We start from the raw sequence: 22,226 nt of genomic DNA, 5'->3' as shown, positions 1-22,226 counted from the left end.
CCCAACGACGTACGGTTACCTCCTGGCGCTTGCGCGCATCCCGCATGTCAATATTGTCAATTCAGGATGTCCCGCGCGGCCAGCTCTTTGTCCCGCGACGTCGTCGCTCCGAGCTAAAGCGTACACTCGTCTCTACAACGCCTCATTTAGCGCTGCTCTCATATGCGTTCGAACATTTCATTCGTGCTCTCACTGTGGACAGCGGCCGCATGTGCTGTAAGCATTGGAGAGATCCAAGGCTCCTCGTACCAGTCTCCACTAGTTGGCCAGTTCGTTGATGATGTTAGAGGGGTCGTGGTAGCCAAGGTGTGCATCCCCTATCGTTCCTGCTCCCCTCAATACTCATGTCGTGTATAGGACAAGTATGGCCTCTGGATTGTTGGCGAGCCCTCAGACGACCCGCGAGTCTCCAACGGCTTGCGCGTGTACGGCGTGAATATCGGCCGCTCTGTCAACCCTGGTGACCTCATCTCCGTTTCTGGACGCGTAGCAGAGTATAGAGCACGATACCGACCAAACGATCTCCTTTTGACAGAGTTGGAGCGTCCAACGAATATACACGTTCTTTCGTCTGGGCACGCCATCGAACCCGTCGTCCTAGGCAAGGACCGCATCCCTCCTATCGCTCCTCTGTCTGCATTTGATATGGGCATAGATGGCTGGTTATCCGTGCCGAACAATGTCACACTGCTTGAGGCGGAGAACAGGACGTTAGAACCTGAGGACTATGGACTTGACTTCTGGGAGTCCCTTGAAGGACGGCTCGTCACCATTGAGGACCCCACGGCGCTGAACTTCCCAGATATGTATGGCTCGTTTTGGGTGCACGGTGGCTGGCCTGTCTCTGGCAAGAACGCGCGAGGTGGTTTGAGCCTTATGCTCGGTGAGCACTCACTCCTGCAGCGCACCATCACCATCTTCCCTGACTATATGCTACATCTCGCAGGCTCAGACGGAAAGCCCGTGGCACATTCTGAGGCAATCCTCATCGGCAAATCCATCGACGGCACAAAGAATCCACGAACGATGGTAGGCATGAACCTATCTAGTATTACCGGTGTATTGGCATATCAGGTATGACTTCTGCCTCAGTTCAATGCGGTTGGTTGTCCGACACAGCTGCTTTTTGAAGTTCGGCTTCTACTCCATACTGCCCCTCACTGCGCCGGAAGTAGTCTCTGTGCCGGACGACGAGCCTCAGCCTGCACCAATTAGCTTGAGCGACGACCCTTGTCAACTCACGATTGGTGACTACAACGTGCGTTCTCTTTCTTGTAGATCTCATGTTTTATCTCACCGCTGATGACTTGGACAGGTAGAGAACATGACTCCTCGCTCTCACCATATCCCCAAGATAGCGGACCATATCGCGAATTACTTGCACTCCCCCGACATCATGTTTGTTCAGGAGATCTCTGACGACTCTGGTGCGGCGGACAACGGCGTTGTCAGTGCGAACAAGACCCTGACCGCTCTCGTGAAGGCTATCGCGCACGCTAGCGAGGGTGTTAAGTACGAGTTCGTCAATATACCACCAGTGGATAATATGGATGGTGGCAAGCCCGGGAGTAATATTCGCGTCGCATACTTGTGAGTGTTCAACTTATCTACTCCCGCCAATATAAATCTGACTCAAAGCAGATGGCGCCCCGAGAAGGTCGCGCTCGTGCCGGGATCACCCATCGGCAACGCAACGACCTCGACTCAGGTGATCAAAGATTCCAGCGGTCGCCTGTCCCTGAGGTAAGCGCATATCATCCCCGCGGGGGTCACTGAAACCCAACCGCTACTCCCAGTCTGAACCCAGGTCGCATTGAGCCATCGAGCCTGGCATGGGAGGAGACGCGCAAATCTCTTGCCGCTGCCTGGCAAACCGTAGCGGGTGATCGCTTCTACACCATCAACGTGCATTTTAGCTCGAAGCGTGACTCGTCCTCTGCGCACGGTGATGCGCGACCGCCGGTCAACGGTCATAGCGATCGCCGTGCACTCCAGGTGAACGTTACTGCGGTACGCATCCTGCACATGTATATGCCATTCAGGAATATGTTAACGTTTCACTGACAGAACTTTGTCAATTCGATCCTTGCGCTCGACGCCAACGCCAGCATTGTCGCTGCCGGCGACATGAACGAGTTTGCAGAAACTCGCTCTGTGTTCAGCGCTTTCGACGGAGTGCTTTACAACATTAACGAGGTCGCGGGAGTCGAACCTGTTGAGCGATACACGTATGTGTATGAACAGCACATGCAGGAGATCGATCAGGTCTTCATTTCCGCCGGTGTCGCACGCAAGGGCGCTGAAGTTGAGCACATCCATGTCAACACTTGGGCAGCGTCCTTAGGCGAGCGAGCAAGTGATCACGACCCAACTATTGCAAGAGTGCGCGTATGTGATGGATTCAATGGTGTGTTCTCTGTTACAACTACTCCAACCCCGCCTGACCCCTTGTCCATTTATAGCTCATGCTCAAGATGGCTTGCATGCACAGATACCCTTCAGACTTCACAACAGCTAAAACACGTACATGTATAAATTAGGTCTCTAGCTGTATCTCTGCATAACATGAGTGAAGGGTGAGTCGTGAGCAGGAAGCTCTGTTCCCAAGGCGCCCTTTGCGCGTCGCGCGTCGCGCCCGCGGTATCTTCGCGGGGTTCGATTCTGTGCCTCGGCCTCATTACCTCCTTATCCACCGCTTTTCGCACTCTCGAACAAGTATCGAAACTCCATTGCATATCTGCACGCTATGCGTAAAAGTTGCTGCACCTCAAGCGACCGCCATCGTCATCGCACGCTTCGGGGCCCCGTGCACCTCCGTTCGCGCAAGCGCCCGTCGAGCACCCGTTCCCTTACTGCGCATGCACACCCAGTCAGCGTTGTGCCGGTCAGTGACTAGTCACAAGTCAGTCTGGCTGTGACTGAGACCGAGGGGTCACCGGGTCCTCATCATGGGATCATGGGATCAAGGAGGCCCTTGAATTCGATGAAGGCAGTGCCTAACATCGTCATTGAGTACATGGCCTGCAACTCTTCCCAAAGACCCTTCGCCGTCATCTGGTCAGACACATTCTGCAGGATGGGCTTTGAGAGGTGAAGGTTAATGTTACCAATAGCCTTCTCATCTCTTTCGAGTCATGCCTCCTGCTTCTCAATCGCCTTTTCAACAGTGGCCGTGTTACCTGCCGTTGCGGCAGGAATAGCAGGCGCTACCAAAGTGAGCTGCCTGGCCTGGCCTTGGCTCATGAGGCACGAAGTCATCACATTCTCAAACAGGACCCAGTTGGATCCATCGAGGACAGGGACAGCTGTGAAGAGTGCATTGGACATGTTGTCTGTAGGGAGCACATTGATCAGTAAGTGTACTGTCAAGGCTTCACCAGGAAGGAGCTCAATGGAGCTCCTCAGCCCATATCTAACATGCCTGGTGCTGATGGTGTGCATAGCGCAGCTGTTGTACACAGTGGCAGTGACAGGGTACAGGTGAGCACTTGCAAGCAGGTTGCTACTGCCGCTAAAGGTGCTGCAACCTCATTGCGGGGCTTATAACCTGACGTGAGCTTTGTGCTCAAGCATTGAGATCACCATAGGGGATGTGTGTAGTGTACTCACCTGTAGGTTGGTTCTGAGTGCTAGCAAGTGGGGACCGCAAGTAGAGAGAGGTCTGATAGGCCTAGTGGGCACTGAAAGTCTTATATACATGAAGTACTCTATTAGTATCCATACTAGGAATGCAGACCCCAGCCACCTTACAGCGCTGAAGTCTGGCACACGGAGAGTGGAGCCTATGCACTTCAACAGTTCTCTGTTGTGTGTCTCTTTTTCTAGATCTCCTATATACTAAGTACAAGTCTCAGATGAACAAAGCTTGTTTCTGCTTTGTTGAATAGTTTGAATAATTTACCACCCCACATCAGGGCAGGTTTACACACTGCTCACTTTGTCTACAACTTTTAATTGATTCATTTGGTGCTTTGCTGGAAATCTTGGTAGCAAGTCATGGTGCACACTATCTCAAATTAGTGTATCTGTATTATTAGTCTATGCTATTTTAGCAGATCTTGCCCACACTGTTTAAAGTGTTAACCATACCGAACAATTTAAATAAGGGCAATAAGTATCTGGGGTCTTTGATGGCAGCACTTCCTGCCTTTTTAAGATTTGCTTGCTGACTTGTAGTCGGAGATCTCATGCCAACCACCTCACACATGTCAACATTCACTACTATCCAGCATGCTTTTGAGATTGCTCAAAAAACTCTTCAGCAGCATCTTTGCATGTGGCCAAAGTGTAATATGAAACTGAACTGCTGGCACACTTTGGCAAAAGTGAGTGTGCATGTTTTGTGCGCATTTTTTTCTCTTATGAGATTCTTTCCTTTTCCATCTGCTACACATAGTATTGGTTTGCTAACACTGTCTTTATAACACTAGCATACAAGCAATCACTGCAATGCTGTGACACAGCAGGTAATATAAGCTATTAATTTATATTCCTAATTTTAACTTGATCAGATTTTCATTACATGCTTTTGGCCTCAATGCCAGACTACCAATATACAAAACAAAGAGCAGCTGTACACACATCTGTATGAATACCATTTGGCTGCCTTAAATCTTTGCTGCCCTGTTGTAGGTATGTTCAAACTAAAATTACTATTTAATCTACCAGCAAGCTACAGTTGCACTCATAGGCTAATATATGCTATGTAGGATGCAGAATGCAGAGCATGCAAAAAGATATGCTTATGCATCTGCAGGTTGCACATGGTCAAGGTGTTCTAGTCCATGCAGAAGCAATGCAGTCAACAAACAGGCCTATATCTCCCACACCTGCAACCTTACCTGCATTGCCAGACATGAGTTTGCCTCAATGTGGATCCAGCATAGCTATAACCTCTCATCAAGTGAGAGCGCAGAAAGAGCTGGCTCCTTTGCTTTCACTACCACATCAGAACTCTGGCTATAATATTGAAACAGATATTCAGTTTGCAGACCTTAATTCAGTTGCTGTCACAAAAAGGCTACTAGAACAGTCTGACATGCCATGTCTCAATCAGATGGTGATGTTGCCAATTCCTGCCAGGAGCTTGCAGGTACACTTTAAACTTTACATATTCCTATGTGTACATTAACACTGTTTTCACAGCTTTCACAGCCTGAAGAAGGTTTATCTGCAGGCACCAAGCCTCTAACAGCCAAATCTATATTTCATCAAAAGCCAATCTCTCCATTTGCCGGGTTTGAAGCCTTCAAGTACCACTTCAACACTGAGAAGATGTTTGGATTGCTTGACTCCTCTGGCCAGTTTTCCAGCCCAAAATAGAGAATGAGAGCAAGGGGTCATGGAGAGCACAATGAGAATAGACCTAATAGAGAAGGCTTCTAGACAGCTGAGGTGTATAGTTCAAAGGATGGGGGTTGTGGAGAGCAGACTTGCTTTGTTTGCATTTTTGATGTCCTATTAGCCTGTTAGTTCAAGACCACTTATTGCTCACATTATAGTGACATTCTTCACATCTCATACTATCAAATCATTGCCAGTCAGATAGCATAGCACTTTGCTGAGCTTGAGTTGGACCGGCCAGGCACTAATCAGTGTTTTGTGGCAGTATGGGGTTTCCGGTGTCTCTGTGAGTCTGCCTCACTTCTGAGTAAGACATTGACATCAGAAGTGGTGGAGTTTGGACATCAGATATTGCTATGTAGCATGCCATTGTGCAAGTATGTAGTGCCACTTTACTAAGGTACTGCACTTTTATGACCATAGCGGATGGCCTTGTGACTGTGACACAGGCGCACAACCGGATGAACGGATGGGTCCATGGTGACCTGTGACATCCGCCGGCTAATGGACGACCGAGCACGGCTACAGTATTTTATCTGGGTGGCATTATTGATATGATAATACATTCTACAGTATTACAGAGTGCCGCAGGCCTGAAAAGATGCGACTTCTTCTTCGTGACAAATCTCGAGTGTCGCAACCGGATGGACCCCTCTGTGACATGTGACAGAGGCGAAATAACGAGGGCCCTGTGACATGTGACATCCGCTACGGTCGTAAAAGTACAGTACAACAGTTTCCTGTTGTCTACAGAATTCACGTCACGGAGCCATATCGATAGCAACAGACTACGAGAGTTCGGCAATACGAAAGTAGAATGTATACCAGACCGATAGCCACTGATCCGAGTTGACTTACTGGTGCCGGCAACCATCTTCGCCAAACTCGTCGAACTCTTCATCCTCCGAGTCTCCGTATTCATCTCCATCATGAGGATCTTCATCGGCAGGCGGCCCCCAGTCCGCGTCCCTGTCCAGCGGCACACCGCATGCGTCACGAACGTTCAAACCAATCCACTCATCTTCGAAGCACTCCCATGTAATGCTTCTGCCTCCATCTGTGTTCTGCTTGTCGTTGTCTTCTTCCTCACGCGCAACGTCAAACATGACACCAACGCTAGCGAGCATGAAGCGTACAGTGTCAATCTTCTCCACTGCAGTTGCCAGTCGTCCTTGCTGTCCGAAGAGCGCGGCATGTATTCTGTTGACATGCGATACGCGCATGCCCCACTCACGCAGAGGCTTGGGATACCAGCGGCGCCCAGGTGGATTACTGTCAAGCGCCATCCTAAACATGCGGGTCCAGCCACGCGCAATGCGACTGTCGTATTCCAGAGGGTCCGACGTGGATGAGAGCTCGGCTTCGGCAAGGGGATTTGCGACACGAAAAAGCACCGAGCAGCTGAACTCCACCGATTCCCAGCGAGTACGGTGCCAATAGGTGAACTAGACATCTACTGCCGCTGGACGATCTGGCGAGTAGATGCGCGTGAACACTGTTGCTGACCGAGGCTACCAAGCATTGAGAATTAATGAATTATGTCGTGCAAGAGCACTTACAGCAATATCGCCGGCGTCCTCCGTGTCAATACCCAGGGGAACCACACAGTCTGCGATTGCAAGTTGCTCAGTCTCCTCGAGGTCAAATTCTCCGACGATGTCTTCGACGCTATTCTTGATCTGCGTCACAAGACGCTCGATCTCGTCGACGTTGTATGGATCCAGCAGCTCCTCTAGAGAAGACTCGGCAGCTGCTCGTTGAGTAAGGTACATCCCCCACTCAGGAGCTGCTGCAGGATCTATAAGGTGGTACGCAGCTTTCGCCTTCTCCATGAAGTCTGCTGACTCCGTTTGGCCAGGTTCAAGATGCCGCCAAGCGTACTTCTCAGGTTCCGGGGGAGGGTTTTCCTCCTCGTACTGGCCTACTGCTTCTATGGGAACTAGTACTAGCTCTGCGTATATGACAATGTGCATAAATTTTAGGGCAAGAGAAGGAGGATAAGTCCTTACCGACAGTGCCACTCGAGGAGGCGCTTGAATTAAAAAGCTCGTGGCCTGCTACGATTAGGCCGGGGCTGAGGACATGTCCCCTTCCGGCCAGAACCTTCATACGAAGGTGATTCAATGTCACTTGAAGCCATCAGGATGTGAAGCTTACCCAACGGTATAGAGGAATACGAAGCTTGTCAGCGACGCGCTGCATGATCCACTTCTGCAAGTTCAACATGAGCGAAAGTAGAACATAGCAAGCATTGCAGCGATATCATACCACACTGTCGACAGCATCCCATTCGACCTCGATAGAGTCACTCTCATCGTTGTTAGCAGCGACGATGGCTTCTATGGCTTCTATATTGTATCCAGTGACCCTAATTTTGGGAGAGTCACGTCCGCCAGATCGGAAGCTAGGGGCATCTCCCAGACGTCGCTTGTAGTCTGCATAAGCATCTTCGGACATTAGCAAAGACAGGAACAAAGAATCAGACGCCATTGTAATATGGCGACGGCTGAGGGAGGAAGGAAAGGTTTAGGAGTTGGCGCTGAAATGGCACACTAATGAGATGCACGGCCTGTCACATCTGTGACTCTACGCGATTATTGCGCGCAGTTGGCGCAAAGAGGCACCGTGTCGCGGTTCATGTTCAGAGTGTTATATTACCAGTCCTTGTCAGAGTCTGGATACTCGTCAGCTAGTACTCTTCCTACCCTTTGAATATTCGCCAACCTAGGCGTCAAGAGCTTTCTCGAAGTCCCTCGTTGGTGAGGAACAGCGGGATTGTGTCAATTCTGTTAGCGCATTTCCCGAGACAAACAGCATAGAATATAACTTTGCAACGCCTGCCCACACAGAGAGATGAATGTACCAGGTATTCACCAGCAGGTCATCGTGCAGCCATATACTGAACATCGGTCACCATTACTCGCTGGCCACGATCGTTGGTTGCTTGAAGATGCAACTAATCGTTGATGATGTGGTAGCAACCTTCCGTACGGGGGATTCGCGAGACAGGTAAGCTTGACCTGTACGTAAAGCGGAATAGCGTGTCAACGGCACTCGCGCGAATGTCCAATTTGCTACACCTGCCCGCTGGATTTAAGAGACGTCATACTTGGCTGAAGTGAGAAAAGCCTACCATCATTTCGCTGCCGGGGGTATATGCGTGGCGACACCACGGCAGTTCATCGTACAGCATATGTCCCCTACGACCATGGAAGTCTGAAGTCCATCTTGATCTGTCGTAAACCGTATCTTGTCTGTCTTTCTGGGGAGATAAAGTGCTTCACCACAGTCCTGTCGGGATGAAACGCGATATAGAGAGAGAAGTGACTGTTAAGACGCGATGGAGACCCAGGACACGCTCGTCATGCTCATGTCAAAGCGCAGAGACGGTAGAAGAGGAGGAAGAGAAAATCGACGTTGTATTACCTAGAGGTACATATGATGATACAGGGGTACTTGATGCTAGATGACGCGGAAAATGTTCGCTTTCTGGGCAATGCACTAGTAAGCGAGGAATGCGAGCGAGACATATCATTTCCCACTCACCACGCCACGCCGAAGACCGTGCTCCAATAGACCGTCCTCAAACTCTGCGTTCGAAAGGCTACCTTCATGGTCTTTCCAGGCACTTATTATCATCGCATCACGCTCCGCAACACTGAGGGGCTTCTTGAGGTGTTGCTGGATTAGTGCGGTGGGAGCTACGCGCTCCGGGTAGGGAACTTGGACAGCAGAACTAGGCGTGTTGCTTTTGTTCGACATCTGAGGCGTAGCTATTCAGGAGGCACATCGAGTCTCTGCTAAGCTCGAAACTCCACGTACGTTCCGGATGGCTTGCATGTAGCCAACTCTCAAGGGGAGCCTCGCACTTCGAGTAACAGCGCGAGAGCCACTGCGATAGGTCGCCAAACAGGAAGGCGCTCTCATCTTGTTCAAATGTGGGATGTTGCTGGTGGCCGGAGAACTAGGAGAAGAGGAACATGTCAAAGAGCGATCTGAAGCCAAAGCCCCACCACTCCTGGCGCTTACGGAGTGAGTCCAGGAAAGCGTAGACGCTCAAAGCCTGCCGCCTTCGCCCATATGCATCGTGCTCCGAAGCACCTTTCCTGAAGCTCGCTGGAACCTGTACCCCGCTGGCCTGCTCGTCGACGCCTTCTTAGTGGATTGTGAATACGTTTCCCACTTTCCTGCACTAGGAACATGGCAGATGCACGTCACGAAGAACCGCACCTTGTTTCGCTTGTCCTGCAGTCGAAGAAGGCGTTGCAACAGGGCGAGCAGCTATGCGCCAACGCGCGTACGGTGTCCATGCAATCTGCACAGATTGCAGTAGATGTGCTCGCGCTCGATGCGAAAGTGCGTTGGATGACCGACGCGGTCTTGGAACAGCTGAAGGTGCGCTCCTCAAGCTGTGCATTGGATGCGAAGACTGACCAGGTGTGGCGCATCGCAGCTTGCCGCTGGTGTGGCCAAGATTATCGAGCAGAAACGTGTGCAGCTTGAGACCCAGGCCAAGGTATGTAGTTGAGTCACCCCCGTGCCTGCTCTGTACACATGGCTGCCATAGGAGTGGGACGATATTAGGAAACAACATACGGGTGCCCTTGATGCTATTCTGGACTCGCTCGGCTCGCAAGTCGTTCCACCGGACTTCCATTCTACCTCTCCCGTGTCGTCGCTCTTCGGCAGCCAGAACGCTTCCGAAGACGAGACAGAACAGACAAAGGCGTATTTCAAACCCGGGCAAAGTCCCACTGAGACCTTGCGCGACGTGCTATGCCACAGCATGCGCAACTCGAAGGGCAGGCAGCGTGAATCTGACCGAACGAGGTGGAAGACATTGCGTGACTTCGTGGACGAACGGTCTATAGAAGACTTGCTGGAGAACATCGAGTCTGAACGGAGTGTATTAGATGTATGTTCTTGTACCTACGCATCTAGTTGTGATTAACCAAAATCTACAGGACATTCTGGCAAAGACGTCAGACTATCCCGAATCACTCAACGGTACGATAACCGCCGTTCGGTCCTCGTTACCCTCGGAAATCATCATACCCCCTATGGATGATATTTTCTCGTCTCAGGAGACAATTTCTATGGATATGGCCAATCACCTCTCTAGCCTGACTCGACATTACGATCAGATGGTGCAGGCTTTGCACGAAAGTGAAGCTGGTGAGGTCTTTAGCGAGGCGGATATACAAGGTACGTTCATACCTTTCACTGCCCAGCATTGCCCATAGCTAACGCGCTCCAAGAGATTAAACGTGATACGGAAGAGCTCCCGAACATCATCAAGGACCTCGAGAAGAGCGGCGCTGCTATAAGTGCTTCTCAGTACGGCGCCGTGTAGTTGTACTTTGTAGCCTGGCTAACACAGCCATATTCACAGCGAACAGTTGCTCTCCGCGAAACGCATTGCAGAAGAACAGCTTGGCTCTCACAGAGCGGCCCTAGACGACTTAGATGATCTTGGGGATATCATGGCCGAAATGCTGGAGCGCCAGCAGGCGGCAGAGGTGCGAACATGTATCACCTTGCTCTTATGTTCTCACGTTCACGGAGCTCTGGTAGAACGAGTTTGTTGACCATCTAGCGCTGCTGCACACTAACCTCGGCGTAATTGATGACCTTCATGCTCGTTACACTATGTATCAATACTCGTACTGCAAGCTGGTCGTAGAGTTGGCGCGTCGACGAGAGTATGCAGAAGCCGCAGCGAAGATCGTCCAGAGTATGACGTTGCAGCTGGAAGCTTTAACCGATGGTATGACTGCGCAACATCGTTATTGAAACGCTGACTGGCCTGCTTTAGAGGAAAGACAGCGAAGAGAGCAATTTAACGAGATGCACGGTGATCATCTTCCATCCGATGTGTGTCCCGCAATGCAGAATCCGCCGACACGATATGAAATCCTGCCGTGGAACAACGAGCCTGAAGAGACGTTACCGTCAATTCCTGCCGACCTACTGCAACAGGTAACATTACATGTACCGCAGAGTTGACTGAACACTGATGATTCGCGTCGTTAGGCAATGGATCGAATAAGGACTACGGACGAGAGTCTGAGTGCGAGCCAAAGCCTATAGACGCAGATGACTCGTCCCGTGTATTTAGTAACGATAATAGTGCTGTTTGAGCAACGAGCTCTCCGAGATAATCTAGCGAATGCTTCAAATCGCAATGAGCTGCTGCTTGTGTACAATCGGAGGACCGAAGAGTAGCCATGACATTCTCCCGCAATGGTGAATTGCTTGCAGCGCACCAAGCCTGCGACTTGAGTATGTGAAATCTTTAAAGGGACTCAGATGGTTAATATTGCGCACTAGAACGTCCCTGTCCGTACAATAATACTTTCGAGGATGGCATAAGCATGATGCAGCGGGGCAAGATGTTTAATTTGCAAGCGGTGTCACCGAGCCTCGAACTGGACCACTGCAAGGAGATGAGAGCAAATTTCGAGGGCACATAGCGGTTACGCACTTCGCCTTGTTCTCTTCTTATACATTATACGGTGTCCGCACTCTCTGCAGCGAATGGGCTCTCGCGACTTGATTTCGTTTTTAGCACCACAATCTGCGAGCACGGGTTAAGCCAGAGCAGAGCCGCGAAGTTGGAATGAGACACACCCGCACAGAGATACTCCATGTCCTGCCTCGGCGCGCCAAAGTTTCCTGCTCCTGAGCCGTAGCTGCCCGGACCGTTCTGAGAGTTCATGGTGACTGAGGTGAACCTGACTAAATTGCGCACGACACAAAATCGGCAGGCGCCTGTATTTGTCCGTGTTCAGAGGCTCTTGCCAAACAGCGTCACATACCACCGCTGGCGTCTCTTTGGGCGTCGCAGCATCTCGCAGCATCTTGCAGCCAGCTACAGCAAGCCACAACGAGCGAGCTGCTACACTCGCACCATGTCGCTCCTCGCCCCCATCATCTGCGACAATGGAACAGGGTTCTCGAAAGTCGGGTATGTGTGTGTCCGCTCTGTGCTACGCGTCGCGCTTATGCAAGCGGCAGGTTTGCTGGTAACTCCGACCCATCCTTGTGAGTGCAGCTGTTCCCCTCCGGCGTGAGCGCACGACTGATCGACACAAAGTGTATTCCCTACTGCTATCGCTACCCGCGGTCCTGCTACTCAGACGACTCGCGGGGGCCCGCCCGTGCCTTCGAAACCAGGGAACCTAGCATCGAAGAGAGGAGTCGAAGACCTTGATTTCTTTATCGGCGATGAGGCACTTGCGAACGCAAAGACCCCAGGATACGGCATCAACTACCCGATTAGACATGGCCAGATTGAAAACTGGGACCACATGGAGCGGTACTGGGAGCAAACGATCTTCAAGTACTTGAGGGCTGAGCCGGAAGATCACTATTTCCTCCTGGTGCGTCGCTATTGTCTTTGGATTGGCATATCACTAAGTACATCGCCTTGCACAGACTGAGCCCCCTCTCAACCCTCCGGAAAACCGAGAACAGACCGCGGAGATCTTCTTCGAGTCTTTCAATATCAAGGGTCTCTACATCGCCGTCCAAGCCGTCCTCGCTTTGGCCGCGTCCTGGACATCTAACCGTGTCTCCGACCGTACACTTACTGGAACTGTTATTGACTCTGGAGATGGTGTCACCCACGTCATCCCCTGTGCAGAAGGCTATGTTATCGGCAGTGCCATCAAGCACATACCCATCGCCGGTCGCGACATCACGCAATTTGTGCTCAACCTTATGCGAGAGCGTGGAGAGATGGCCAATGTCCCGCCCGAGGAGCACTTAAAAGTCGCGTCCAAAGTGAAAGAGAACTACAGCTACGTATGCCAGGACATTGTCAAGGAATTCCGGAAGTACGATGCCGAGCCGTACAAGTTTTTCGAGCGCTACGAAGATGAATACAGCGTCACAAAGAAGGTGGGTATCACCGTACGTTTCCTTCACTTGTCATACCAATCGGCATCGCACACAGACATACTCCGTGGATGTCGGCTACGAACGTTTCCTCGCGCCCGAGATCTTCTTCAACCCTGAGATCAACTCGTCTGACTTCTTGACACCACTTCCCGAGATTGTTGACAGTGTCATCCAACAGTCACCAATCGACGTCCGACGTGGTCTCTATAAGGTGCGTGTGTATTATGGCTTCCGCGCTCTTACTCAACCCCGGCCCAGAACATCGTGCTTTCAGGAGGTTCTACCATGTTCCAGCATTTCGGTCAACGCTTGAAGCGCGACCTGAAGCAAATTGTTGACGGCCGACTAGAGGCTGCCGCCCTTACTAGCGGCAGGCAAGCTAGGGTAAGTCGCGTTTCTTGTGGCTGCGTCGGTCGACTTCTCACCCGCGCTTTACAGTCTTCAGGTGTCGAGGTTGAAGTCATCTCGCACAAGCGCCAGCGATACGCCGTCTGGTTTGGTGGATCACTACTCGCTTCTCTGGTAAGTTGTCTCATCTTCAGTCTTGCATTCAATAGCAGCCTGATGGGACATCATCGTCAGCCCGAGTTTTATTCTTCCTGCCACACCAAGGCCCAATATGACGAGATTGGACCTAGCATCTGCAGGAGATACCAAATTTTTGGCAGTGCTACTTAAACTCCAAGATTGTAAGATGGATGTGGACATAATGTACGAAGATAAGAGCCAATGAAAGCGATATGGACTACGATACTCCGTTTGGCGCAGCGATCTCTCATCGCCATCGCCACCGCGAGAAGGACGCTTCAGAGGACTTGCCCTTCCCCGTATTCGACTGAGGGTTATAAGGGAAGGGAGGTATGTGCACTCTTCGACTTTCCCTCCGCTGCTGCGCCTCCCATTCATTGTCATCTAAGTACTGGTCCATGGCACGCCCCTCTACAGAAGTATCCTGCTGCGCCTTCTTGCGCGTGTCTTCCTTACTAAGCGAAGACGGATCTCCATCTTCAGCAAGGGTGACGTAAGCCTTTGCTATTCGCCAGTCTGTCTCTTTCATGACGGTCTGAAAGCGCTTCTCTGCCCTCTCTCGAGCTCTGCGGGTCTCGTAGTCTGGGTCTATTTGATCGCTCGGAGGTGTAGAGGGTGCTAACGTACGAGCAGATGGCGGCAGCTGAAGCACCGTGCGTGTGTGGAGCAAATGAGGGGTTATGCGCAGAGTGCTTGGAGGCAAGTTATTTAGACGGCATAAGAGGCGACCCTAGCGTGAGACGTAAGGGCGATACGATGACAGAGTAGGGTGCACCACTCACGTCAACACCAAACCTCAGGGCAATCCCGACTAGCGTATCCTTGGACTGTATGTAATATACCGAAGGAGCAGAGCCCGACGCTTCTGTTGTGTCTTCGTTTTCTTTGTCAGACTTTCGGACGCACTCAAGACCGCTCTCTTGTGTATCCGCATCTTGAGGTGCTGCTTCGTCGAGTTCCGTGTAAACGGGAGGTGGAGTAGGGGGTGTCGACGGAAAGGTTTCCCCTGGAACAGCCCCGAGCTCGCCTTCCTCGTCCTCGTCCTCATCATCATCCCCAATAGCGTATACTTCGTCGTCGTGAAGCCCTCCGTCAATGTTCTGCGGTTTGGCCGCCACTTGTGCAGAGCCGGCGCGGGAGCGGGCATTCACAACACCGACCCCGCCGGGGCAGCGAAGGCACGGATTGTATCTAGCGAGGCGGGGACTCTTAGATATGCATGCGGGACATATCGGTCTGCCGCAACATTGGGTCACGAAGATGTCCGGGCTACAGGATTTGCTCGCAGAGGACCGGCGAGGAGGTAGAGATGAGGAACAAGCAAGGCAGAGATCGACGGTTTCAGTAGAGGTGGGAGACATTGCGAAGGCAATAACGGTGCAGTGATAGTACGACTGATAGCCCGGTGAAGGCTTGAAGAAAGGTGGTCGTCGAGCGTAGAGGATAGAGAAGAGAAGAAAGCCGCACCGATACGCACTTGAATAGCCGAGGCAGTGAGCATCCACAAGGACCCACATAGTTGCCCCGCGATTCATCCGACATCATGACATCCTCGATCTGCGAGTCTTTCAAGTTGCTAGCGTCTCCTAGTATATCAACACTTCCTTTCGACGTTCGTTGGTCGCATGCGAGGGAATGATAACTGGTATTTCTTGGGGTACTGATCATGAGTATGTGCTAACAGTCAATATGCATGCGCAAGTACTGGAGTGCTAGAAAATTTGTAGATGTTGTATATCCACCAGGGACCGTAACATCATGATGCAAGTAGATACTAAATCGTTACCGAACCACTACGGGAGATATCTCGCAGTGGTCCGGTAACGATCGTATTTGAGGCTGGACGATGACGAGGACAATTATACTATCTCATCATCGGCACAAGAATATGAAAGAGCCGTGAGTGTATGGCTAGTGCGACTATCGTCTTGTCATGTATGCCGACAACTAGTGACCTCTACCATGTATCAAGTTCGCCCAAGCAGACATCGAGATATACACCGACTCCCAAGAGCCAGGAACGACATACCATTAGTACGATCTCGATGAGTGCCCGCCTGCAACGGCTTGTGATCCTACATGGGATGGTCGTCCGCAGACGGAAGGGCCGTGAAAATGGTCAGTCTTCTTATGCTAGCGAGGATTTATAGGCGTTGAGAGTACCTAGTAGCGAAGAGGTCCTCAAGCTCATTCGGTCTGAGAAAGAGGGTTGCGAAACGATTGTGCCCACCGGTTCCTTATATGCTGTACAGAGGACAGATCAGGCCCGAGGATGGATGACGACACGGTAAGCCCTCTAAGACTTTGTAAGCAAACGCTCTCGGAGGTCAGATGCCGCGCAGGTGCCAGCAACATGCGGCAGCATGACTTCAGGACACCGTAATGAGAGCTGCGCATTATCTTCTCCATCTGTCCATCGCTCAGTCGATGGAAGCTTTCTTCGGTTTAAGGCCGATCAAAGCACAGTATCAGGCTGCCAGAAACACCCAGAAACCTGAATATGTTAAGCCGCTCAACACGGTGCGGCCGAGCAATATAAATGCGCGTGCCACAATGCTTCCTCTTCGAATGGTTGTATACCGAAAATACAGATTTCTACCTGGCTTTTGTCTAACAGGATGTTGATAGGATTTTTACTGCGAGTTGCAGTGTTTTTATACGCCATTCGTGCCCATGCCATAGTTAGCCAAGCCGCGCCGGAGCATATCAGCGAGCCACGGTCTGAGCATCCCAGGGTCGTTGCATACAATACAGCAGGTCGAGCTAATTCCCTCCTTTACCACATGGGAACAGTTTATATCTGCTTAGTGAGTTTTTGTGATGCTTCTCATAGGCGGAAGCATGAAATGCATCTCATTGTTGAACGCTCTGAACTTGAATGTTCGGAAGGCATCAAGTCATCGGACGTGAGGCAATGACAGCTTCGAAAGATTCTGAGCACGGTATTCCTGACTCAGCTTTTCTACGAAGTCAGCTGATATACAGCCTTTACGTACGGTATTATCTGCAGACCGCACATAGCCAAGGGTCAAGGTGAAGTTACAGTGGCACCAGCGATTGTGGCGCTTGCTCCTCCGTGTCTATCGTCTGTAGTTTCAATCCAAATGTCGCACAGTGGTGTTTCCAATATCCTACCAGAGGTTTTCTTGCACAATTCCAGCCATTCCACTAAGACATTCCTGAGCGAGGTCGTTATGACGGGAGTGATTAAATGCTCGGGGAAATTTCGGATAAATCTCTATGCCAGTCGCCGGGCGTCTTATCACTCGAGGCTGGCCTTCGGGGCATGTATCCGTCGAGGCGCATATCTATTTCATTGGTACATCTCTATAAATGAGGTCTTCTACAGAAACAGTATAGCCTTGTACATCCTCTAGGGCCTACAGCTCTCCGCATCCCCGTGGCCCGTAGGTCTACCCGATTTGAGTCGAGTCACCACCACCTTCAGCTCTCCTCAGCTGCTTGCAATTGACTCAAAAGTGGGGTGGTTAAGCTGGGGCGAATTAAAAGTGATATCTGACCGGTGACAGCTGCATGCAGGCGATGAAGTTGTGATAGGATACCTGAACACCCTGTTCTCGACCTCAGATAACGAAGACGGCACGCTGGCGCTACTAGACCGTAACTTGAACTGCGGGGATCCTGAGCAAACCATGGCGTCAAAAAACGAGGCTAACTACGCGCTCATTTAGGGATTTATGCAATGCTGTAACATCCCAGCCGAGTCACCACCTTCGTGAGTTTATTGTCTGACGATATGTTCGCTGGATCTGTTCACGGGCTTTGTCTTGGGCTATGCACTGATAAACATATAGAGACCCTGAGATCTGGAGAAATACAGACTCCTTGCAAGGCCACCCCAGGTTTCAATAAACGGGATTGTCGCTGATCGCGCTCTATAAACGTTCAAAGTGTCTCCCCACTGGCCAATGTGTTCCTTAGTTGCACCTATTCCCAAGGTATGAACTACGCATGACATGCCCTCGCTCATGACGGCATTTTCGCTCCAATCAACCCATGCAGACTCGGACCTTCACAGCGCACACGCCAGATGCATGCTAGAATGTACATTGTGATTCCGAGTGATAATGTTACAAGCCTTGCTAATGGTACAACATCATAATAATTCCAAGCGATGAGCTTAACCTTGTTCCGACACCACCATGTACCTGACATCAGGAGCGACTTCACCGGGCGAGCTGGGTGGCAGGGCGGCCAGCCGGGACGGGCGCGTGCGGAACAGGCGCATGCGGCGTCTTGATCTTGATGCCGAGCTCCTCAGCGATGAGGGCGGCGCCCTTCTCACCGACGAGGAGGGCAGACGAGTAGGTGTTGGTGCCAAGGTTGTCCTGAAAACAGTACGATGAGCGGCCGCAAGCGTACGCAGAAAAAATAAGGCACTCACGGGGCAGATGGAGAGGTCGACACACTTGAGGTTCTCAGTGCCAAAGACGTTAAGGCGCTTGTCGAGGACGCCGCCCTGCTCGCGGGGCTTCATGGCGCAGGTACCTGTGTGCGCGCCCTGTTAGGGAGTGCCTTCACATGAAAGTCACAAGAGACACTCACCGAGCGAGTGCCAGGTGGTCTCCACATGGTCAGCGACCCAGTCGTCGATGGCCTCGTCGTCCTTAGAGGTGTATTGGATGTCCTCGTGTACTTTATTGGCGTTGAACGGCTCAGTAGCCTGGTGCCACGAGCCCATGTGGATGCCAACGGTGAGGCCATTGGGCAAAATCTGCTTCGCGGTCTCGATGTCGATGTCCCTGCACGCTGCGGGCGAAGCTGGGTGGAAGTGCGGGTGGTGCGATATAAGCTCGCCACGGAAGGCTATGAGCACAGCACGTGAGAAACGATGTGTGATCGTCAGAAGAGACATCGCTTACCATCCATACGGCGCGCGACCTCACGGGTCTTCTTGTAGCTCCAGCGGATGGGAGCGAAGTCGGCCTTGTTGTTCATGAAGCCCGAGTCGAAGAAGGGTTCGGTGTACGGGTTCGACGACTTGATGTGGATCTACAGAAGCTTCGTGAGCAAATCATCTACGTGGCAGAAGTTGAGACGACCGACCTTCCCACGAGACGCCGGGTACTCGAGGTACTGGAACATGGTTATGTACTTGCCAGGTGGCAGCAGGGTGTGGTCGGCGTAGGCACCGCCAACGATGGAGCCGAACATGACGGGCTTGTCGGGCTTGTCTTTGAAGTAGCGGTCCCAAAGCTCGTTGAACTCCGGGCCCATGCTCTTCAACTCCTCTTCGGTCGGACGAATCTTGAAGCCAGCATCGATAGCGTTGGACGAAAGGCGGGCCTTCTCTGGTGAGACCTCCCACTCCTGGAATATCTCACGCTGCACTTCTTCCACGCCACGGAGGAAGTCGTCGGTAGTGATGGTCTCGTTGGAGACACGGTAAACTACGAAAGATATCAGTATAACCGAAGCGTGAAATTAAGGGAAGGAGATATCTACTAGAAAGAGTAGTGTAGTGGTCCTGGTACTCTTCGCCGACGCCCGGGAGGTCGCTGACGACCTTGATGCCGAGTTGACGAAGGAGCTCGCCGCTGCCGACACCGGAGCGCTCAAGGATCTGAGGTGTACCCAGAGTACCAGAGCTGAGGACAACCATCTTGCGCGCCTTGACCTATAGCGTACAACTATGGTGAGCAGTGCTCGGGGGCAGCGAAGTGCCTGATGCTTACAATGGTCTCCTGGAGCTGACCGCCATGGGTGCGGTTGCGGGAGGGAACGTAGGCAACGCCGACGGCTTTGTTATTGTCGTCGAAGAGGACGCGGTTGACGCGAGCGTTGCAACGGAGGAAGAGGTTGTCCTGGACATCCATGACGGAGTGAACGTACGCAGTAGCGGCGTCGCTGCGGCGACCAGTGTGACGGTTGATGTACTTGGCCCAGATCTCAGCAGCATGGGCTGTCTTGAGATCCTGGATATCATCTGCAGGAAATCAGCATGTAGCCAAGTATGCGCGGAGAGTATCATGCTCACCGCTGTATGGCACACCAATAGCATGGGAGGCCCTCAAGAAGTCCTGGGCGACTGGCATAACTTGCCCACCGTTCGAGATGGCAATCGGGCCGTCGTAGCCGTGGGTGTCGTTATTGCATGGCTTCTGGTAGTTCTCGAGCCTCTTCATGAGCGGCAGGAGATCTAGAAAGCGCACGTCAACAAAATATCTCGAAGGATGGCTGCGAGAACATACATACCCTTGGCAGTCCACCCCTCGGTCTTAAAGTCGTCCCAGTCCGACGCCGAGGCACGGGTATACATCTGGAAGTTGATACTGGAACCGCCACCGAGGATGTTCGCGCAGGGAACAATGCTGCAACGACCCCGGAGGTGTGAGGAAGCCATGCTGTCGGTGTAGAACGTTGCCTTGTCGTTGATGCCGTTTCTCTGCATGTTGCGAACATAGATACCGGGGCGGTACACCCAAGGGTCGTCGCGGTTGTTCGCACCACCTGGCCGGCAATAACGTTAACACCCCATGAACGTACGCGACAATGACCAAGGCGTTACCTTCGATGAGCATGACCTTGAGAGTAGGGTCAGCGAATGCGAGCCTGCCCGCCACAACGCATCCTGCGGGACCACCACTGCAAACAGAGTCAGCGATATGAAAACAGCAGAGGTAAGGATATGACGTACCCGCATACGACGACATCGACCTCTTCGGGATGACCCATGATAGTAATAGATGCGAAGAGAGGCAAGTGTTGAGAAAAAGCAATAGACCTCGCGGTATGCTTGGGGAAGTACGCCAGGGCTGCGAACGGTATTTATACTGCATCTGTCCAGTCCGGCGGATAAACAGTACAAGACCGTCCCGGATAGCTCGGCTTCCCTGGATACGTTTGGGATAGAGATAGCGTGAAACTGAATGTCAGCTGGCCGGAGCGAGGAAACACTGGTAGAGTGGATCGTTGGGCCATAATTGGCAAGTGTTGATGAAAAGATAGGGTTGGTACGCAGCTGACCCTTGTCCATGGGAATGGGTCAGAGAGCGCGACCAAACGGGCTCCACAGCTGCGTCCTAAGTATATGAAACCGTCTCGTGTGCACGGAGCATCCACCCCTCTGCACAACCAAGCTAGGTATGTTTCATTGAGGTCAGCTGAGTACAACTTATTCATAGTCACTGACCAGTACTCGGCCAAGGGTGTGGGGTACTGCCGAGGTGTATCTGAGCCTTTGTGTGGACGAGAAGTGACCGAACGTCACCGAGAAGCTCTTGAGCGGCTCAAGAGCGCTCGGAGGTACATGCGACCCTGTAGCCAATCATGCGGCAAGGGCGATAGGGGCCGTCTCGCTGTGCACCAAGGTCATCTGCCACGCTCTGAACGTTCAAACTGGCTATGGCACTCACGAGTCCGCGTAGAATGAATTGGTTTGTTTCAATCACTCCCATGCCACGCGAGACTCATTCGGTCTGCATAGCTTACGATCGGTTTCATTGGACATCTGAACAAGCTCCAGCCCACTGGATCAGAACAGAGTTCTCACTGCTGTACGGCTTCGCGAACAGTGTCGGATGGCCGATGATATGCACGAAGCGCACGGATGGCTCCAGGAACTGCGTCCGAGGAGATACCCTCAGCCCATGAATGGACACCAGACGCCAATTGTGCATTGGTTAGAGAGGGTTAATGACGAGCCTCCCGCTCTCTTGCGTCTTGTCTTCCAGCCATGGGCCCGAGCGATATATGTGGTCGCCATAGATCACTGCCAGCTTGCTCGCCTCACGGAAGCAAAGTGACGATCAACGGAAGGATCGTGAGAGTCCATAGAGGACGACAGAATAGCTTTCTCGAGACGTGACACGGAAACTCACGTCAAGGCTGGCTCCATCGCCAAGCGCAACGTTGCGAAAACAGTGCACAAAAAGGAAGTGTGTGGGATGCGAAGCGGCAGCGAGACAATCTAGAAGCGACATTGTTGGAAGCTGGCTCTCACAGAAGACGCCACGACTGCGCGCAGAGCAGGCTGAAGCAAGTCTTCGACGTCGTTTACGGGAGAGCGGATGTCAAGCAAAAGACCCGGGTCTTCACGTCGTTCACAGAGGCGTTATCAAGGGTCTTGTCGAACGTTCAAGGCGTGTTCCAACGTGTGCGAGCCAATGTACCGTCCAGGAATCGGGGTGAAGATAAAGCTGGAGCCTTCCGTGCTGGTCGTGGTGGTCGAGGCGAGGAACGCGCGTACGAGCGGACGCTCAGAGGCGCCCACCCCGTGGGGGAATAAGACGCCGGGATCGTCCCGATCGACCACTAACATCCGTCGCCCAATCACGAGAGAAATTTGGAACTTTTTGGTCGCAAAAAATATGCGAAAACAGCCTGAAAAAATAAGTAAGAAAATGCCATATTTTTCCTCCCGGTATCCGGCGGCCCGGCGACTCGGCAACCGGCAGCTGAGCCGATTGTCCGCCGGGTGCCGCAGCCACGGG

The 22,226-nt window shown here is 52.0% G+C and overlaps 7 protein-coding genes across 7 annotated transcripts; 4 read left to right on the top strand and 3 right to left on the bottom strand.

Annotated features, from left to right (window-relative positions):
- Positions 1-162: 162 nt before the first annotated feature.
- PHACADRAFT_89044 (uncharacterized protein) lies at positions 163-2,535 on the top strand (the record flags this gene model as incomplete). The annotated part of the gene is made up of 8 exons (XM_007393461.1): positions 163-306; positions 358-883; positions 947-1,074; positions 1,133-1,258; positions 1,316-1,590; positions 1,642-1,743; positions 1,797-2,010; positions 2,068-2,535. The coding sequence occupies 8 exons, from the start codon at positions 163-165 to the stop codon at positions 2,533-2,535; spliced, it is 1,983 nt and encodes a 660-aa protein (XP_007393523.1).
- A 1,670-nt stretch (positions 2,536-4,205) lies between these two features.
- PHACADRAFT_182566 (uncharacterized protein) lies at positions 4,206-5,322 on the top strand (the record flags this gene model as incomplete). The annotated part of the gene is made up of 5 exons (XM_007393460.1): positions 4,206-4,325; positions 4,431-4,466; positions 4,512-4,632; positions 4,710-5,092; positions 5,146-5,322. The coding sequence occupies 5 exons, from the start codon at positions 4,206-4,208 to the stop codon at positions 5,320-5,322; spliced, it is 837 nt and encodes a 278-aa protein (XP_007393522.1).
- Positions 5,323-6,101: 779 nt separating this feature from the next.
- On the bottom strand, positions 6,102-6,572 carry PHACADRAFT_252328 (uncharacterized protein; the record flags this gene model as incomplete). Its single annotated transcript, XM_007393459.1, has 1 exon — positions 6,102-6,572. A coding segment is annotated over exon 1 (206 nt), but the record flags the coding sequence as incomplete, so codon positions are not given.
- A 2,233-nt stretch (positions 6,573-8,805) lies between these two features.
- PHACADRAFT_207031 (uncharacterized protein) lies at positions 8,806-9,344 on the bottom strand (the record flags this gene model as incomplete). The annotated part of the gene is made up of 2 exons (XM_007393458.1): positions 8,890-9,344; positions 8,806-8,832 (listed from the first exon to the last, which is right to left on the bottom strand). The coding sequence occupies exons 1-2, from the start codon at positions 9,103-9,105 to the stop codon at positions 8,806-8,808; spliced, it is 243 nt and encodes an 80-aa protein (XP_007393520.1). The 5' UTR covers positions 9,106-9,344.
- A 70-nt stretch (positions 9,345-9,414) lies between these two features.
- PHACADRAFT_116910 (uncharacterized protein) lies at positions 9,415-11,939 on the top strand. Its single transcript, XM_007393457.1, has 8 exons — positions 9,415-9,738; positions 9,797-9,859; positions 9,911-10,258; positions 10,308-10,548; positions 10,602-10,680; positions 10,736-10,862; positions 10,918-11,110; positions 11,159-11,939. The coding sequence occupies exons 1-8, from the start codon at positions 9,544-9,546 to the stop codon at positions 11,347-11,349; spliced, it is 1,437 nt and encodes a 478-aa protein (XP_007393519.1). The 5' UTR covers positions 9,415-9,543; the 3' UTR covers positions 11,350-11,939.
- Positions 11,940-12,178: 239 nt separating this feature from the next.
- On the top strand, positions 12,179-15,335 carry PHACADRAFT_139885 (uncharacterized protein). The gene is made up of 8 exons (XM_007393456.1): positions 12,179-12,316; positions 12,361-12,387; positions 12,440-12,725; positions 12,781-13,245; positions 13,301-13,456; positions 13,504-13,629; positions 13,684-13,767; positions 13,828-15,335. Exons 1-8 carry the CDS (start codon positions 12,255-12,257, stop codon positions 13,921-13,923), a joined length of 1,302 nt encoding a protein of 433 aa, XP_007393518.1. The 5' UTR covers positions 12,179-12,254; the 3' UTR covers positions 13,924-15,335.
- Positions 15,336-17,832: 2,497 nt separating this feature from the next.
- Positions 17,833-20,670, bottom strand: PHACADRAFT_252324 (uncharacterized protein). Its single transcript, XM_007393455.1, has 11 exons — positions 20,432-20,670; positions 20,303-20,379; positions 19,990-20,244; positions 19,772-19,933; positions 19,470-19,720; positions 19,240-19,411; positions 18,841-19,184; positions 18,657-18,786; positions 18,340-18,600; positions 18,179-18,282; positions 17,833-18,122 (listed from the first exon to the last, which is right to left on the bottom strand). Exons 1-11 carry the CDS (start codon positions 20,467-20,469, stop codon positions 17,961-17,963), a joined length of 1,956 nt encoding a protein of 651 aa, XP_007393517.1. The 5' UTR covers positions 20,470-20,670; the 3' UTR covers positions 17,833-17,960.
- Positions 20,671-22,226: the final 1,556 nt, after the last annotated feature.

The sequence above is a fragment of the Phanerochaete carnosa genome, assembly GCF_000300595.1.
Source record: "Phanerochaete carnosa HHB-10118-sp unplaced genomic scaffold PHACAscaffold_3, whole genome shotgun sequence".
In the NCBI taxonomy this organism is placed as follows: Eukaryota; Fungi; Basidiomycota; class Agaricomycetes; order Polyporales; family Phanerochaetaceae; genus Phanerochaete; species Phanerochaete carnosa.
Note: the sequence above shows the minus strand (reverse complement) of the source record. Positions and strands in the feature narration are given on the sequence as shown.